The 16,949-nt window shown below is 44.4% G+C and overlaps 1 protein-coding gene across 2 annotated transcripts in view; it reads right to left on the reverse strand.

The window, feature by feature from the left end:
* Positions 1 to 446: 446 nt before the first annotated feature.
* The window catches only part of PPP1R2 (protein phosphatase 1 regulatory inhibitor subunit 2), a 39,171-nt gene continuing 22,668 nt past the window's right edge, over positions 447 to 16,949 (reverse strand). Inside the window, exons 6-7 of one of the 2 annotated variants that reach the window (XR_006582202.1) lie at positions 7,352 to 8,353; positions 447 to 600 (exon numbers count right to left, since the gene is read on the reverse strand). Coding sequence is in view for 1 of the 2 variants with exons in the window: in XM_045030297.1 (XP_044886232.1) it covers positions 8,286 to 8,353 (68 nt within the window). In the remaining variant the exon portion in view is untranslated. Of the gene's footprint in view, positions 601 to 6,571; positions 8,354 to 16,949 lie in introns of those variants that run through there. The other variant, XM_045030297.1, reaches the window with a different exon arrangement.

The raw sequence follows: 16,949 nt of genomic DNA on the forward strand, positions 1-16,949 counted from the left end.
ATGAACTTGCCTTCAGCAGCTCACGGACAGAGTTCCAACACAAAGGACAGTGTGCACAGACGACTGACAGCTGCAGAAACTCTGTGGTTGCACCCTGTCATTATGTGGGAGGATTTCAATGGCATTTGGTTACTAGAGGGGATATCTGAGGGAGACTGATTATTGTTGTGGGGTTTATGGTCCTCTGGTTCTCCAGGTTTTCCCTTTACCCCATTCCCATCCTTGCCCTTTTTTGTAACTTAACCCTCTTTCCTTTAATACATTTTTTGTACCTTCTTAAACATTGTCTATTCTTTCTCACTCTTGATGCCTAGAGGTCAGAGGCTAATTTATTCACACATCCACCCCCCAAGGTGCAGAACAGCCACTGAGAATCCAGTTTCACTCTAGCCGCCACCAAGCAGAAGGTTGACACTTACCAACAACAGAGGGAACACAAGGGTCCTAGGGCTCGTTGATATTCAAGATGGGTCATGGAGTCACAAGAGAGTAAGAAACGAGCCCTCTCCTACACGGGAAGCGTGGGTGCTCTGTGCATAAGCCCCATCCTGTATGGGGGCTGTCAAAGGCGGCAGCCAGCGAGAAGTTGAGGTCCCCATCCTAAGGAGGGGGAGGGAGACATTCAGCCAGCTATCTGAACACTGAGTAGGTCACTATGTTAAGCTGAAATAGAACATTTTGCCCTTTACTGCTTTCCTTCATGTTGTCCAGACAGCTTTTCACTTCAGGTACATCAAATCCTGAACTTTCTCCCTGCCCCTCTGGACACTCCCAAAATTTTGGAAGACCTTAATGGTGATCCCACAACTGCAGTGAGCTTTAGTAAAGAATTCCCAGCCCCGACTTGAAAACAGGTGGATCCTCAGGGTAGAACGTGACTGACAGTACCGTACAACATTCTGATTAAAAATTTACCACTATACAATGTACAGGAGGACACAGAAGAATTAAGAACTGGCTGACAGATGTCAGAAAGGCGTTTGCCTCTGGGGAAACATCTAATGGGGGTAGTCCTAGGGGAGTTTTACAGGGATTAGTAAGAGGCCTGACATTATTCAATGTTTTCATCAGTGATCTGGAAGTAAATATAAAATTAGTGCCGATAAAATTTGCAGATGACAATGATTGGCAGAGTGATAAATAATGAGGATCCGGATCAATTAGTAAGCTGGGTCCATTCAAACAAAACGGGTTTTAGTATAGCAAAAAATAAAAAAAAAGTTATACATCTAGGATCAAAAATGCAGGTCATCTCTACAGAATACAGACCTGGAAAGCAATGATTCTGGAAAGGGTTCAGGGGTCACAGCAGACAAACAACTGAACATGAACTCCCAGCACCATGCTGTGGCAAAAAGAATTCACGCAATTCTTGGATACATAGAAAGAAGAGAGTAAAGAGATGGTATTTCCTCGGAATAAGGCACTGATCACACACTGGAATGCTGCATGAAGTTCTGGTGTCATATTTTAGAAAAGACATTGAAAAAAATCGGATAAGGCACAGAAAAGAGCCACAAAAATGATTCGAGGGCTGGAGAAAATGCCTTCCAGCGAAAGATTTCAAGAAAGAACTCAATCTGTTCAGTTTATCAGAGACAGGTGACGGCCTTCATGGGGAAAAATATTAAGAATTCTTTAATCTAGCAGAGAAGGTCATAAGAACCAAGGGCTGGAAGTTGAAGCCAGACAAATTCAAATTAGAAATATGACACAGTGAAAGTGACTAACCATTGGAACAAACGACCGTGGGAAGTGGTGGATTCTCCATCTCTAGCGGTCTTCAAATCAGGACCAGATGCCTTTCTGGAAGATGCTTTAACTCGGTGGTCCCAACGCGATGCCCGCGAGAGCCATGGCACCCAATGGAGCATTTATGTGCCTCTGCCTACTGACAAGGGAGCACCCCGCCACCGAGGACTGCGGCCGCCGGACAACCAGCCGCAGAAATGCTGCCGAGAAGCAGCAACGCCAAGATGCATCACCGCCGAAAAGCTGCTGATTCTCGGTGGCATTTGTGCGGCGACACTTCTTGATGACGTCGGTTCTTTGCGGCATTTCGGCGGCTGGTCGTTCAGCGCCCGCCACTCTGAAAGGTTGGGGACCACTGCTTTAGCTAATCAAGTTATTGGGTTCAACACAGCAGTATCTGGGTGAAATTTAATGACCTGGGCTGCACAGAGGGGGACAGATGAGATTTTCTAAAGCAGCAGTTCTCAACCTGCGTCCGTAGCCCCCGCGGGGCCACCTCTGCTGGGCCCTGGAGTTTTTATAGCATATTGGGGGGGGCTTCAGAAAGAAGGCTGCGAACCCCTCGTCTAAACTTCCCTTTGGTCTATAATTTCGATGCCTATATCATGGGACACTACCCTCCAGTGTTTCCCCCTGTGGCACCTCAGGTGAACTGCACTGCACCCACACAGGTTTTTTCAGTCAATTACCCAGACTAAATTGCATCCGAAGAAGTGGGTATTCACCCACGAAAGCTCATGCTGCAAAACGTCAGTTAGTCTATAAGGTGCCACAGGATTCTTTGCTGCTTTTACAGACTAAATTGGTTCACAGCCCTTAGAGGTTCTGAATTATTAAATAAATATATGGAGATATACCTGTCTCATAGAACTGGAAGGGACCTTGAAAGGCCATTGAGTCCAGTCCCCTGCCTTCACTAACAGGAACAAGTACTGTCCCTGACAGTTTTTTATTAGCTGCTCACCCGATTCTCAGTCCATACAAGCATTCTGGCCAGCTCACACTGTGCTTGGGAGACCACCCCAGCCCTCTGCCTGGAGTTGGCGTTGTACTGGGTCACCTCTCACACAGGAGCCCCCAAGCTCTCCTCCTCTGAGCTGGGTTGTAATTTAGCCCATTGTAGGGCCTAAGCTTCTCCTTCACTCTTCAGGCCCAGAGGATTCAGCAGGCCACCTTCTCCTGATGTCTGCACTGTTGTGAGGGAGGAGGTAGTTCACCCCAACTGACTGGGCAAGAGTGGTAGGAGAGCCCCCACCCACTCTGCAAGGCCCATGGCCCCTATCCCATAGGGACACAGTGACAAGACTTATTCCCAGGACGGCTTCCTCTCAATATCGCCTAGGCACGTGTGTATTGGGTGCATATACACGTATCAGACCTTTCAAAATCTTAACGGGTCATGCCTTGTGACAGGGTGGGCTGACCCCCATGGGGCAGACTACTAATTCACACTGTTTACCCCACAAGCACCAAGGATGAGGGATTAGCCTAAGGAAACAAAATCCAGTATGGTAAAAGGAGGCCACAATCCTCCACACTGACAGCAACAGCTGTAATGTTACAGGATAACCAGGCAGATCCCCCACCTGCATCAATATAGAATCACAGAATATCAGGGTTGGAAGGGACCTCAGGAGGTCATCTGGTCTAACCCCCTGCTCAAAGCAGGACCAATTCCCAACTAAATCATCCCAGCCAGGGCTTTCTCAAGCCTGACCTTAAAAACCTCTAAGGAAGGAGATTCCACCACCTCCCAAGGGAACCCATTCCAGTGCTTCACCACCCTCCTAGTTTTTTCTAATATCCAATCGAAACCTCCCCCACTGCAACTCCTTGTTCTGTCATCTGGTACCACTGAGAACAGTCTAGATCCATCCTCTTTGGAACTCCCTTTCAGGTAGTTGAAAGCAGCTATCAAATCCTCCCTCATTCTTCTCCTCTGCAGACTAAACAATCCCAGTTCCCTCAGCCTCTCCTCATAAACCATGTGCTCCAGCCCCCTAATCATTTTTGTTGCCCTCCGCTGGACTCTTTCCAATTTGTCCACATCCTTCTTGTAGTGTGGGGCCCAAAACTGATCACAGTACTCCAGATGAGGCCTTACCAATGCCGAATAGAGGGGAACGATAACATCCCTCGATCTGCTGGCAATGCCCCTACTTATACAGCCCAAAATGCTGTTAGCCTTCTTGGCAACAAGGGCACACTGTCGACTCATCTCCAGCTTCTCGTCCACTGTAACCCCTAGGTCCCTAGTCCGTAGCAGTGCATGGGATTCTTCCGTCCTACGTGCAAGACTCTGCACTTGTCCTTGTTGAGCTAGGCAGCATAGTACACACACACATACCTACATAGGCTACCATATTGTTGGGATGGCAGAGAAGCTGCCATACAGACCATAACTCCACCAGGTTTGGTGTAACTCAGTGAGATACCATGTCATTAGAGGTTGTTTTTTTTTAAATGACACTACAACACAATTATAAAGTAGGACTAAATGTCCCCCTCATTTGTGGAGCTCCAACATCAATTTCAGTAGCCAGCTGTGATACCCAGATCTGACAAAAACTGCCAATTTTCTCTTTTAAAAAACCCGAAGTCAGAATCTGATTTTCCTAATATTAGAAGGGTGCAGTGGATTAGTGGGTATAATTTACTGTGCATCTCACATTTAAGACTGGTTGCGAAGTGGGAAAAACACTAAATTTGAGAAATTACTATGAAACAGCAAACTGTAAAAACTGTAAAAACAGGTTAAAATATTTTGAGGAAGAGGACCTATACAAATCAAATAGTTTAACACAGGATACCAGGCTACGAAAAGAAATTCAGTTTTCAATAAACATTTCCATCAGTGGGTTAAAGCCAAAAGAATGTTCTTAATGAACAATTTAAATGACGCTATTTGCAAATGAGAGTCTAGTATAAAGTTTATTTACAGAAACTTCTTATCTCTCCAGCAATTCATTTTACAAACAAAAGGTTTAAAAAATAAATGTAGAAAATTCTTATCATGCAAAGTGTTGCAGAACAGGTTCTTAGGAGCTCTATTCTCCAATTTCTAAGTAAATAGTCGTAACATTCTGTGTCTGCTTTTATACACCTCATTGCAGTACCCAGCACCTGACAACCACCATGATATTACAAGTCCATAAGCAATCTTACTATCTTCTTCCTATTAGACAAGCCAAGCAGACTCTCTTCCTTTTCCTCTCCTTTTTCTATATGGCTATTTTTCAATATGGCAGATTTACAACAAATGACAGGTACCTTGAACAGTTTAAAAACAAACAAACTATATATACTGCATTTTAATAATCACAAGTTTTGAAACAAATTTACCTAATTTTAGCCTTTAAAATGTCTTGAGATAGTGGTGTGGATAAAGCCAAGTAATCCCAGTTCCAAACTGAAACAACTTTTAAGAAACATCAAGTTGTGCCCAAATGAAATGAACCAACCACCAGCAATAAAACAGAAAATATACATACAATCATATTTTTATAGTAATGGTAAGTGTTAAAGATGATCCTCTATATTATATTTTCTTTACCAATAAAAACCGACTTAAGAGAAAGATAGATTTGTATTTCAGGTGTACTTAATTTATCTCTCATTGAGGTATCAGGGAGATCATGCATAGCTTGTTTTTTGAAGAGCCCTTAGTCATCAAAGGGCCTATGTACCCAAAACAACAAGTTGCTCAAAGTTAATGAAAGCTAGGGATACATTAGCAATTCAAGATAACCCCTCCGCCAAGATGGTACAGCCCACCCATACCTGGTGTTTTATGGCTTGTCATGGAAAACAGATTCTTTTTAGGATCTACGTTTGTTTACTGAAGAGTAAACAATGTGTGTATATAAATAAAATCCTTCCCCGGTAGTACTGAGGATGCTAACAGCAGCACCTCCTTGGGGCATTGGCTGTAAATGCGATTCTGTACAAGCAAGAATGGAAAGGGGGTGAGGGTGACAAAAGAGAACAAGTGGCTTAAACTGCTCACTTTTTGGCCCAAACTAGTCTATAGAAACTACCATGTTTGACATTGAGTGATAGACAGCACATGCAACATTGAAACAGTAGCTTCACTGCTATGGAGTGGGTCAACACCATTCAGCAGCTGTTTAGCTCCTTTGTTGTAACTGGACAGTTTGTTCATAAGTATCGTCAACCCATCCACAGAGCAGCCCTGTAAATCTAACAACCCAACAATATAAATTGCCACATTTAGGAAGACAAGCACAGCAAAGAACAGACACATCCTGGCTCTTGTTTTGGCAGTGGGAGGAGAGGAGAGGGGAAGGAAGAGAACGCCATCCTTCACGGACACAGGTGTCTAGCAGTTAGTGCTTTCTTATATAAACGGATGCTAAAAATTCTCATCTGTCAAGACAACTGGAGCGGTTCTAATCCTTGAGTGCTATGTACCCTTCAACTCCTGAAGTTAAATCAAGCCAATGGATGTCAGCGTCCACTAATCACCTCACCTCTCATGGGAGCCCCAGCCATCTCTCAGGATTTAGCCAAAAGTGACCAGAATCAAGTTCAATCAATATTCTTGCAATTATAACATGATCTTAAAAATAATTTAAAAAAAAAGACTGGAAAAACAGTAGCAAATAAAGCAATTATTTTTCATATAATCAAGCAAAAACAGATGTATCACTCAATCTCTCCTTACTTCCAATTAATGGAAAAGATAATTTTAGCCAGAAATCAAACCAGGCCTCCACCAAAATTATGAGGTTTTTGTTTGCCTTTTCATGACTGAGCCTTTAGGATTCACGTTTTCAAAATTTTACTCCGCAACCACAAGGGCTAGAATTTTTTTTATTAAATCAATAATCTTGAGATTCTCACTAATCACACAAATCCAGGAGCTGGGGCTAAGAAATACTAAATATTACAAGAGCTGGCAACACAGCTATCTACAAAATGGAACATTAACCAGATACTTAGGAACCCACACAGTAATTTGGTATAGCTCACCCGCACACTTTTGGCAGAAGATTCGGTCTACTGAAACATTCCACGTGATTGTATTTTTCCAGTGATAAATATGGCATTCTAGTGTTTCAGAAAAGCTCAAACGTGAGTTCAAAATAATTGTAAGGTAACTTTTTCATCTTTTTATTCAGACTTCACAAATACAGCGGACAGGAAGTCATTTTAAAATAGGTCCGTATAATTATGGACTTTTGGACCGTATCAAATTTAGTTCAAATTTAAGAGAAATACAGACATAATTGAATACAAAATATTCCATGACCAACCCACAGCTTTAAGTGTACTTCATTTGCAGAATAAAACCAAGTACTACTCTGAATACTAGTACATCCACACCATAGTCAAGATCTTTTGAGTGGGATATTACTGTTTACAGTAAACTGCAGGTTCCATCAGGGCTATAGAACCACACTGTTAACAGCACGTAAATTATACATTATATGACAACCCCCCTTCTATTCTTCCAAATAGCCTTCATCTTACAAAAGCAGCTGCTGCAAAGTTACATTGGATCAGGAAACTTCTAAACCAGTGGTTTTCAATATACAGATGACAAGTCTCAATAAGGAATTAGGTCATCAGCAGTTACCTAGGCGGAGTGGAAGGCTGGCACGATACAAAGCTACGCCATTCCATCTCCATAGTACTGAAGTAGATTTGTTCAGACAACTACTTATCCTCAGATGCTAGCAGCATGAGTTCATGTTACAGCACGTCAGAAGATGCAAAGGATTCTAAGGCAGATCTTAAGGAAATCAGTAGAGTGACGTATGGGGGGCCTGAAGTGGAAAATATTGGAGAGAAGTTTTGAGATCTGAACAGATAAATAAGGAAAGTTCCAAAACCCATCTATCCCCAAGGGAAGAGATCATCACAATTAGATGCAAAATCAATGTCTGCACATCTTTAGTGTACAAATATCTCACCAGTTATTAGTGTTGTCTTACTCAGGAACTAATAACCAATTCCAAACAGATTTCTTTTTAAACCACAAAAATAATGCAGCTCTTCTCTTATAAAGATTGAGAAAATAGGAGTCATGACATACTGATATCTAGATTAACAGGTCAGAAAAATTCTACAAAAAGTTACACTACTAAAATAATCCTTTTTTAACTGCTAAATTCACCTGATAGTACATATCAACCTGTTATTTACTGTACTGTTTGGCTCTTGAATTCCAAAACCTTTCTACTATAAGAGATACCACATCTAGAACAGTGTCAAATAAATAATCAACAAAACCAAAAGATACTGATTTTTTGTATGTTTTAAAGCATGTGGAGTGACAATATGCTATGCAAGTTAATTTGTCTCAAATTTCTGGTTTGATGGATTATGAAGCAGTACTCTTCATGAAATACTAGGCACAAGAATAACCAGTTAGGCAGCTTTTCTGCCTAATATAAGAGTCTCTAAAGTTAACATTCTTGGCAATACAACACTATAACTGATATGCCTCTCAATACTTAAGAGTCGCAAAACCATGAAGCACTGTATAAGTTTGTAGCTTTGACGAGCAGTTACAGTTCTGGACAGATTTCTTCTATGATGTGCGCTCTGTTCTCCAGCTGGTCACTAGTAGCATGTGCTGTATAACGGAAAAAAGGAGAGAGATTACAAAACAGATTTAAATATTCATGGTTTGAACCACATGCACTCACAAGGCCTTCCTCGGTTGCCACAAAGAGCAGAAGTAACGAAACATATTTGACTCAGGATATGTCTACACAGCAATGTAAGCCTAGGGTTTGAACTCAGACTCAAGCCTACCCCGACCTCTTCCATCTACATACAAATTATGATAATCCAGGGCCCCAGGACCCCACCAGTGTGGAGGGTCCGAGCACAGGTCAAGCCAAGACCCAGGTTCAAGCCCTTTTACTTTGCAGTGTAGATGCAGCAAATAAGCGTAGATTATCAAGAACTAGGTTAAGAAACCCAGGGTCTGCTAACTCAAGTTCTACTAACCCTAGGCTTACGTTGCAGTGTAGACATACCCTCTGCAACCTGCACTTTTTTCTGGGACCTCAGCCACTACCAAAACCCTCCCAAATAGTTCACTTTATTTTCATCCTAAAATGCTGAAAAAACAGCACCTCTTAGCACATACACAGCATGTGAGAACACAAGATCCTTGCTGCACTATGTGAGACCCTGATATATCCTATAAAATTTCTGAGAAGCTACACATTTGCAGAGCCCAAGATACACAATTCCTGTAACGTAGGCATACTCATCACTTTTTAGCTCAATCCTGGGTGGACCTACTATATAGAGTTTTGCAATGAAGCAGCACAGTACTATAGTGAAAGGTAATAATAATAATAGGAGATATACCTATCTCCTAGAACTGGAAGGGACCTTGAAAGGTCATCGAGTCCAGCCCCCTGCCTTCACTAGCAGGACATAAGTATAAGTTGCATAAGTATAGTTACAATTAACACTTGTCCTCAATTGCCATTTCAGCCTCACCATGCTATATGAATTAAAGAAACTAGCACATCACCCACAACTTCTAAAATTTTCCTTAAAGGTTTTCTGAATCAGACACACCCAAATTTCCGCTCCACACAATATTATGGAAGAAACTTTTGCATTAAACACACACAATACAGCAAAAGAATGATCTTAAGCCAACCCCATAAGTAACTGTAACACCATCTTGCAAATCCCAGATGGCTTAAGAAAATACCAAGAAGCAATGCTTCCCACTTACCATCTTGGCAGAATGCAGTCCTAAATAAGTATTAATTGGTTCAAAGCAACAGTCTAGTGGCTAGAACCAATAAGGAAACTTAGAACCAAGAATAAGGACTTTAGTCTTTGATAAATGATTTGAAAAGCCCAACTTAAAAGGTATCAGGGAAAGTGTCAACAGCCTCCAAATGGAGTCTAAGATACAAAGATAAAGTCTTTTGAACAATCAAATGGGGGAATGATATGATCCTTTGTGGAGCTCATGTGAAGTTCAAAAAAAAAAAAAAAGGAAGGCTCCTCTCCCTGACCCCCTTGCTACAGGAAAAGGATTAGTCAAACTGCCAACGCAGCCACATCTAACCTAAAAAACCATGCTACAGGGCAAAGCTTTCACCACAGTCACTAAACAAAATTTTCCACAGCTGCATGAATTCTATAAAATATAAATTTGTGACTTAGTCCTGAGCAGATTTTAGATCTATAAAATAAAGTTTCCTGTGCTTAATAGGTTATTCAAAACAATACAGTGGTCTATTGTAGACTGACCAGAGTAAAAAACCCACACTGTCCTTCACAGAAAAGTGACAATGCCTCCTATGAGGAGGGCCAGTTTAGCCAACAAAAGTTAGTCACCTAAAGCTTGACGGCCAAATATGCCAGGCTAATTAACCCACAGCAAGCCAGGTCAAGATGATCTCCCCCTTTCAAAGACAGGAACAATCGGACAGACTGGTATCCCACCCAGGGGCAGCTCTAGACATTTTGCCGCCCCAAGCAAGGGGGCATGCCGCGGGAGGCGCTCTGCCGGTCGCTGGTCCCGCGGCTCCGGTGGACCTCCCGCAGGCGTGCCTGCAGAGGGTCCGCTGGTCCCGCGGCTCCACCAAAGCTGCGCGGGACCAGCGGGCCCTCCACAGGCATGCCTGCGGGAGGTCCACCGGAGCCACGGGACCAGCGAACCCTCCGCAGGCACGCCTGCGGGAGGTCCACTGGAGCCACCTGCCGCCCTCCCGGCAACCGGCAGAGCGCCCCCAGCGGCATGCCGCCCCAAGCACGCACTTGGCGTGCTGGGGTCTGGAGCCGCCCCATATCCCACCTGGCCTTTTGGAAATAAGCCTATGTTGTGTAGCAGACGTAAACAGACCAGTGAGAATTGGAGCCCAAACTCAGAGCCTCAGGCTATAAACCTCAGCAAGGACAAAAGCCTGACTAGGGGCCCTATCGTTTCTACAGGGGAAAATCAACGAGCCATTGCACTGGGAGCTGCCTATATGGCACCCAGTTCTATCCAGGACTCCTATCTGCAGAAGGGAGATTTTAGAGGGCACACAGCACAACTGTGGTTTTCCCATTTTATCTCTGGTATGAGTATTTTGGACCCTGAGTCAGTCAAGCCTATAACTGACAAAGGCCACTCTTCAGTTAGCAGGACCTGGGATGGAGCTTGAGTAAGAACAATATCCCTTTAAGACCTCAGTTCTGGTGACACACTTGCCTCACTTTTTGACAATGCAGAAAAAGGACACTAGACAGGTAGGGTTAAAACTCTAGTCTCAGGATAAAACAGAAGGGCAGGAATCCACAAGGGAAGGAAGAGAGCATAGGGTGGTAGTGGTATAAAAAAGGATGACGGGATAGTCATGAACATAATGTCACGTTTGCTAATGGACTCTGCCACTCCCTGGAGTCCTAACCAAGAGGAAATGCTGAAGACACTGTTTTACTCAGCTTTTTCACAAAAGCACAGATGAAAAGTCCAGATCTTCACACCCAAATATAACTGAATCAGCTTCCTAAGATAGAGACTTTAGGCAGCCAAATCATTCCCCCAGGAGAGTAAGATATACTCCATGTTTGCACACCATGGAAAAAGAGAAAAAATTAGAAGACTCTGCTAGATCTATATGCCATCTCAGAGATATGATAGATGAATGAGAAACCTCATCAACAGACTCTCACTGGTATAATGTGAATTTAAAAAAGCCACAGGCTCAACAGAAATTTGACTAAAAGCCAACACAGGAAAAAGTACAGGATGTATCAGTTTACTTACTAGCCAAAACAGAAGATGCCTTATCAGAAACTTTGGGTGGAGACTTTATTATACGGACTCAGATCTTAAGCCCATAAGTAATTACTATGAAACTTAGTCTTACCTCCCACATAACAGGCTACAGAATTTCACCCAGTAAATCCAACAATTGAAGAAGTTAGCCTTCCATGCTATGTAAGCCTAGTATTTGTACGCTATAGAGCCTAACAACTTGCAGCTGAACTAGAGTAGATCTTTTAGAAAGACATCAATGTGGGCACTCTTTTGAAGCTATTTGGACCCTGATCCAGAAGAGCTGTGAAACACTCTTATGAGTCCAAAGATGCAGCCTTGCGAATAACATCAATAGCACTTTGATTGAGTTCCAGAAAGATCTACTCTAAGAAATAATGACCAGTTACCCAACTAAACAGCATGTCTAAAGCAAGGAGATTAACAAAGCTGGTAAAAATTCAAGGATGAAGTCTCTAGAACAGCAGCTATTTTAGCCCTGTGGAAATTTGTCCCAGATTTATGACTCTGATGCACGCAGTTTTCTTGTCCAAACACAATGTTTTAAGGCCATATAGGATGATCTATAGGGATACCATATGCAGTAGGCTCACTTCAACAACATGGGGGGGGGGGGGCGGAGAGAGAGAGAGAGGGGGGAGAGTTATTTTGGACTGAGTTTCTGGAAAAAAACCCAGTTACTTACCTATACAGTAATTGCTGTTCTTCGAGATGTTTGTACAGATATACATCCCACTGCCGATATATGTGTGCCTAAAGCACTGGAGTTGGAGGCTATTGCCAGCAGTACCACTAGGTGACGTATGCGCCACTACTCTCCTTGTACACTAAAATGAGGGCATAAAAGGGGTGTGATTGCTGCTTCCCTGTTTCCGGGCACCACCATCTATCTAAATGTCTGAAGTAGAGGGGATGATGGGAAGGTCATTGAATGTATACGTGCACACCCCGAAAAACAAGAGTTACTGTACAGATAAGTAACAGTTTTTTCTCCTTTGAGTGATTGGGCACATATATATTCCATTGCAGGTGACTCACCATCAGTTCCTTCCCAGGGGGCAGGACTATGGATTATATGAAAAGAGACAGTAACAATGCTTTGCTGAAGTGGGCATCAACTCATGAAGATTGAGTAATAGCCTAGTGTCTTGAGAAGGTACAAAATCGCCAACTCAAGTGCATTGAGTATATACCTACAGTTGAATGTATATGTCCACAATCACTTGAAGAATAACCAAGAGTTGTTGCCTGCCTGTGGACCTATTAAATCTGAAAGCCTAATTGAGAGCTGTCAGTTCTCTTAACATTAGCCTCATTGCAGACAATTTTCAGAAGGTTGGTAGGAATTTAAGACAGGGACAAGACATTTACTAACACAGGTTTGCTTAAAGTTCATTCCCCTTTTATCATTCCTGCTCCCCAAAAAACTATACATATAATCAGTTACTCAAGAGAGAACTTTCAATCCACCAGCAAAGATAAAAATGAAGAGTTATAGGATTTTCAAGAGAAAAATAATTAGGTAAACGGAGCAAAAGTGAATCAGATATTCAGCCTATTACATAGAGATTAAAAGGTGATGAAGTATTTCACTGATTAGGCAAAGTGATAGAAATGAAAGAATAAACTACACTACAGAAAGTTAAGCAACAAGTTCACAAAAAGGAAAACTCAAGCTGAACTAGTTAGGAGAGTTACTGGACTGGTAAACTGGTAAATAAAGCGTTAGAAACGTACACAGTTAATTGGGCACGAGCAGTCAGTCAAGAATTGATAATTACCAGATGCAGCTCAGAAATCAGATTATGAAGCAGGATGGAGTGATGTCAAACAGCAGAGATGGAAAAATGCTGCAAAGGCGTGCCCTTCTTTCCCCTGGAGAGTGCAGCTGGGGAGCGGAGCTGCCTCCCTGCTTTATAGCAGGGAGCAGAAAGAAGATGGCAGCTTCAAGCCATGGAGAAAGGTCATAAAGATGCCTATTGGTGTCCTCCTTTCCCCTGGAGAGTGAAGCTCTAGTAAATAGCCATTATATGTTTTAGAATTATGCATTACTAGGGCCCTGCCAAATTTACAGCCATGAAAAAACACATCACGGACCGTGCAATCTGGTCTCCCCCAGTGACAGGGCCGCCCAGAGGATTCAGGGGGCCTGGGGCAAAGCAATTTCGGGGGCCCCTTCCATAAAAAAATTGCAATACTATATTCTCGTGGGGGCCCCTGTGGGGCCCGGCACAAATTGCCCCACTTGCTCTGCACCCACAGGCAGCCCTGGGAAAAATAAACCTTCTGCATCTCAGCACAAACCCAGTTTTGAGAAAACTTCTTTACAAGATATCACTGGTTCTCAGCATCAGCTAGTGCTAAAAGCCACTAAAACTCATTAAAAGGGTTGGACAAATATTTTCCGTCAAAACTTTCTGGATTGAAAACTAGGGGTTTTTAAAAAGCAGAAAAAAACCACGGACAATGTCTGCTTTCCTTCAAAATTTGTTGTGGTTTTTTAATTGAAAAGCTGAAATTAGTCTGCCAAAACCTGAATATGGTTTGGGGTTTCAGAAGCGTGTGGCCACATATTTGCTGCTTGCTGTGTTTGATTGTTTAAAGAAACAATAAAAAAATTCTGGTGAAAAAAAATCCAAAACTTTTAAACCACCTCAGCTTGTGACCAAACGCCTGAGCCCATCCAGTCAGAGATTTTTCCAGGTTTCTGATACTCTGCTGGCTTCCTTGACTCATATCTGTCTCCATAACTTTGGGTTCACTTAGGTTAGAACATAAAAACAGCCATACTGGGTCAAACCAAAGGTCCATACAGCCCAGTATCCTGTCTACCGACAGTGGCCAATGCCAGGTGCCCCAGAGGGAGTGAACCTAACAGGTAATGATCAAATGATCTCTCTCCTGCCATCCATCTCCACCCTCTGACAAACAGAGGCTAGGGACACCATTCCTTACCCATCCTGGCTAATAGCCATTAATGGACTTAACCTCCATGCATTTATCTGTTTCCTAGAGACTGGCTCCATGGGGTCCCTCACAAACTGGAGACGGTTACTGTGGGTTTGTCTTTAGTATAGCTTATGTACATACTCCACGAACTGAGCATTTGAGCTTGTTCCAGAATCTGGGATGAGCCTATGTTGTGAAAACTGAAATGCTCAAAATAGCACAGGCATGTGAATGGACACAGGGTGCTAAATAAAATTAACCCAGGGGTTCTCAAACTGTGGGTCAGGACGCCTCAGGGGGTCATGAGGTTATTACTGGGGGTTGCAAGCTGTCAGCCTTCACCTCAAACCCCGCTTTGCCTCCAGCATTTATAATAGTGTTAAATATATAAAAAAGTGTTTTTCATTTATAAGTGGGGGGGATCACACTCAGAGGTTTGCTATGTGAAAGGGGTCACCAGCATAAAAGTTTGAGAACCACTGAATTAACCCCTCTGAAGTCTCAGGGAGTGCAGGGGGAGGGGGGTCTCCCTTGGTAGGGTTGGGAAGGATATTGCTCTTCTCATGCTCCCCCACCCACTTCCTGCCCCCTGACTGCCCACCCCCTCTCAGAATCCCAGACCCATCCTGCTCCTTGTCTCCTCACCGTCCCCCAGAGACCCCAGCCCCCACCACCACCCCAGGACCCCACCCCGGCTCCCTGACAGACCCCCGGAATGCCCACAATCCAACCCCCCCATTCCCTGTCCCCTGACCGCCACCCCCAACCTCTGCCCCCTCCCTGTGCCCTGACTGTCCCTGGGACTTCCTGCCCCTTCGCTAACCCCCCCCGGCCCTGGCCCCTTGCTCCCGGTGAGGGGGGAGCCGGGGGTATCAGTGCATCCAGGAGCGACCCTCGACAGCTGCAGCGTGGCTCCGGCAGGGCCTGAGTTCCTCCCTGCTCAGAGCCGCGTGGTAAGGGGGCAGGGCTGCGAGCTCCACACGAAGTGGAGGGAACACAGGCCCCACTGGAGCTCGCAGCCCCGCCCTCTCACCACACGGCTCTGAGCAGGGCGGAGCTCAGGGGTCCCGCCGGAGCCACGCTGCAGCTGTCCAGGGACGCTGAGGCTCTGGGAGAGGGGCGGAGACAGGGTCGGGTGGGGCCGGGGAGGGAGCCTCAGCCATTCTCGTGGGGGCCCCTGCGGAGCCCGGGGCAAATTGCCCCACTTGCCCCGCTCTCTGGGCAGCCCTGCCTAGTGAAATCTGGTCTTTTGTGTGCTTTTACCCAATACTATACAGATTTCACAGGGGAAACCAGTGTTTCTCAAATTGGGGGTCCTGACCCAAAAGAGAGTTGCAGAGGAGTCACAAGGCTATTTTAGGGGGGCTGTGGTATTGTCACCCTTACTTCTGCGCTGACTTCAGAGCTGGACAGCTAGAGGCCAGGAGCCCAGCTCTGAAGGCACAGCCACTGCCAGCAACAGCACAGAAGTAAGGATGGCCTGGTATGGTATTGCCACCCTTACTTCTGCTCTGGTGCCTTCAGAGCTGGGTGGCCAGACAGTGGCGGCTGCTGACTGAGGGCCCAGAAATGCGGGCAGCAGCGCAGAAGTAAGGGTGGCAATACCATACCACGCCATCCTTACTTCAGACTGCTGCTGGTGGCGGCTCTGCATTCAGAGCTGGACTCCCAGCCTGCAGCTGCTGCTCTCCAGCTGCCCAGCTCTGAAGGCAGCACCGCCGCCAGCAGCAATGCAGAAGGAAGGGTAGCAGTACCGCAACCCCCCATAATAACTTTGTGACCTCCCCCCGCCACAACAACTTTTTGGGTTGGGACCCCCTACAACACCACCATGAAATTTCAGATTTAACTAGCTGAAATCATGACATTTATGAATTTTTTAATTCTATGACCGTGAAATTGACCAAAATGAACCATGAATTTGGTAGGGCCCTATGCATTACCATAGAAAGCTAAACAATCAGTGGGTCTGAGAATGATATAAGACGACTCCCCAGGAGCAGTTATTGTGAGCTTTAGTCCCTCAGTAACACATACTGGTACCAAAATTTGTGATTTATAGCCAAGAATTGAAAATAGCAGTTGCCAGTCACCTTTCCTGGGGAGGGTGGGAGCCTAGACCATTTCTGTAAAATTTCTCATTTTACAAAAGACTAGTTTATCCTGTTGGGAAGAAAACCTTCCAAATATCAAGTAGATCTAAACTAATGCAGCACCTTCCAGAGTCTGACGACAGCTCTAGTGCCTCTGCTACTCACAGCTTTGCCAAGCAGCAGCTCAGGAAGGTTAAGACTTCAGATTCATGGCTACTACAGTCTTGCGAGCACCGGTGAAATGGGTGGGGTGGAACACCTCAATTTCATGATGTCCACAGAAGCTGTTTCAAAGAGCTGTGCTGCAGCAAAAGTAGGCACTATAATTCTTAATGGGGAGGACACCCCAAACACAGTTGGGGGGGGGGGGGAGGAGCAGAGGC

This window comes from Mauremys mutica, chromosome 9, assembly GCF_020497125.1.
Source record: "Mauremys mutica isolate MM-2020 ecotype Southern chromosome 9, ASM2049712v1, whole genome shotgun sequence".
NCBI classification, from domain to species: Eukaryota; Metazoa; Chordata; order Testudines; family Geoemydidae; genus Mauremys; species Mauremys mutica.